Source organism: Sinocyclocheilus grahami, unplaced genomic scaffold, assembly GCF_001515645.1.
Source record: "Sinocyclocheilus grahami isolate Dianchi unplaced genomic scaffold, SAMN03320097.WGS_v1.1 scaffold11917.1, whole genome shotgun sequence".
Lineage (NCBI taxonomy): Eukaryota > Metazoa > Chordata > Actinopteri > Cypriniformes > Cyprinidae > Sinocyclocheilus > Sinocyclocheilus grahami.
In genome coordinates this window covers 4,972-6,295 of record NW_015514118.1, presented here as the reverse complement: position 1 = coordinate 6,295, position 1,324 = coordinate 4,972, and the positions used below count along the sequence as shown (strand labels likewise).

Sequence of the window (1,324 nt, the reverse complement as noted above, 5' to 3'; positions counted from 1 at the left end):
TTTAATATTTTTGTGGAAACCAGGATGCTTAAGAAACAGTCTTTTGTAACATTTTAAATGACTATACTGTCACTTTTGATAAAAATGAATGCGTTCAGCAATGATGCATTAAATGTATCAAATGTAACACTAAAGTCAGTACTGGGTAAAAGTATTAATTTTTTATTTAAAATAAAATTATAGATAGATAGATATGTCATCACATGAATAAATTATAATTATGTATTATATTTTACATTATATTTTAATAAATTAAAATAGAAAACTATTGTAAAGTTATATTACTATTTTTAATGTACTTTTGATTAAATAAATGCCTGCCTTGTTAAGCATAAGAGACTTCTTTCAACAAAAAATCTTAATTATTTTACAAAAGAAGCATTGCATAAATAACACTATATATTTAAATAAATAAAATATTTGTTTGCTTTACTATAAAAAAAATTACTAAATATTTTAACAACAACAAAATGTACTTTTAGGCTTGCAAGATCAGACTTTAACAGATGAGCATGTGGATTTGTGAGTGCGAGCAAACCTTTTGTTCCAGTGTGCGCTCCAGTGAGTCCACCTTCATCTGTTCTTTCCTCAGACTGGCCTGATACGCTGCCTGCTCCTGCTTGGCTTTGCCTCTCACCTGAGCGATTTCAGCATTCGCCCTGTGGGTGCCACATGGTCAGAGTCATGCCATCATTTCATATTTCTAAGGACTTTCGCACAGTGTAAGTCAAACCCTTAATTAGACTAACAGTTGTTGTTCCAGGCAAAAGAAATCCCGTACAAAGCAAAACATATTAAAAACATATGCATGTGAAAGATCTGTACTTACTTATCCAGTTTCTCCTCAGCATGGATCTTCAAGGCCTGGTAGCGCTGCTCCTCCTTACGGACACGAGACAGGTATTCCTGTGCACATTTCTTCAACACATCCTCATTCTGAAGGAAAAAAGAGGTATTGGAATGAGTAAATGACTGCCAATAATGACCCTTTCTTCTTAAGCACAAGCTATTAGATAATGTTAACCAACAGCCTAATAGTTATTGTTGTAAGCTTGCATTCGTTTGGCTCCATTTTTGTATGTAACATCCACAATCAATAACAATCAAGTCCTGACCTTAATTTTTCTCATTGAATATTCCATTTAGCTCAGAATTACATCAAATTACAGAGCAAATGGAAATTCACAATGATTTTAACCTTTATCAATCTCAGTTTAAAGTGACTTACCTTGCGGAAGCCTTCCAAAACATCTTTCATCTTTTCATAGCGACGGAACATGTCAGCGAGAGATTTCTCCACGGAGTTGAGATCAGCCAAAGCCTG

The 1,324-nt window shown here is 33.7% G+C and overlaps 1 protein-coding gene across 1 annotated transcript in view; it reads right to left on the bottom strand.

Annotated features, from left to right (window-relative positions):
- Nucleotides 1-538: 538 nt before the first annotated feature.
- The window catches only part of LOC107578778 (transforming acidic coiled-coil-containing protein 2-like), a gene marked incomplete at its 3' end in the record, with an annotated part of 1,842 nt that continues 1,056 nt past the window's right edge, over nt 539-1,324 (bottom strand). Inside the window, exons 3-5 of the mRNA XM_016264696.1 lie at nt 1,229-1,321; nt 830-936; nt 539-659 (exon numbers count right to left, since the gene is read on the bottom strand). Of these exons, the coding sequence (XP_016120182.1) occupies nt 539-659; nt 830-936; nt 1,229-1,321 (321 nt within the window). The remainder of the gene's footprint in view (nt 660-829; nt 937-1,228; nt 1,322-1,324) is intronic.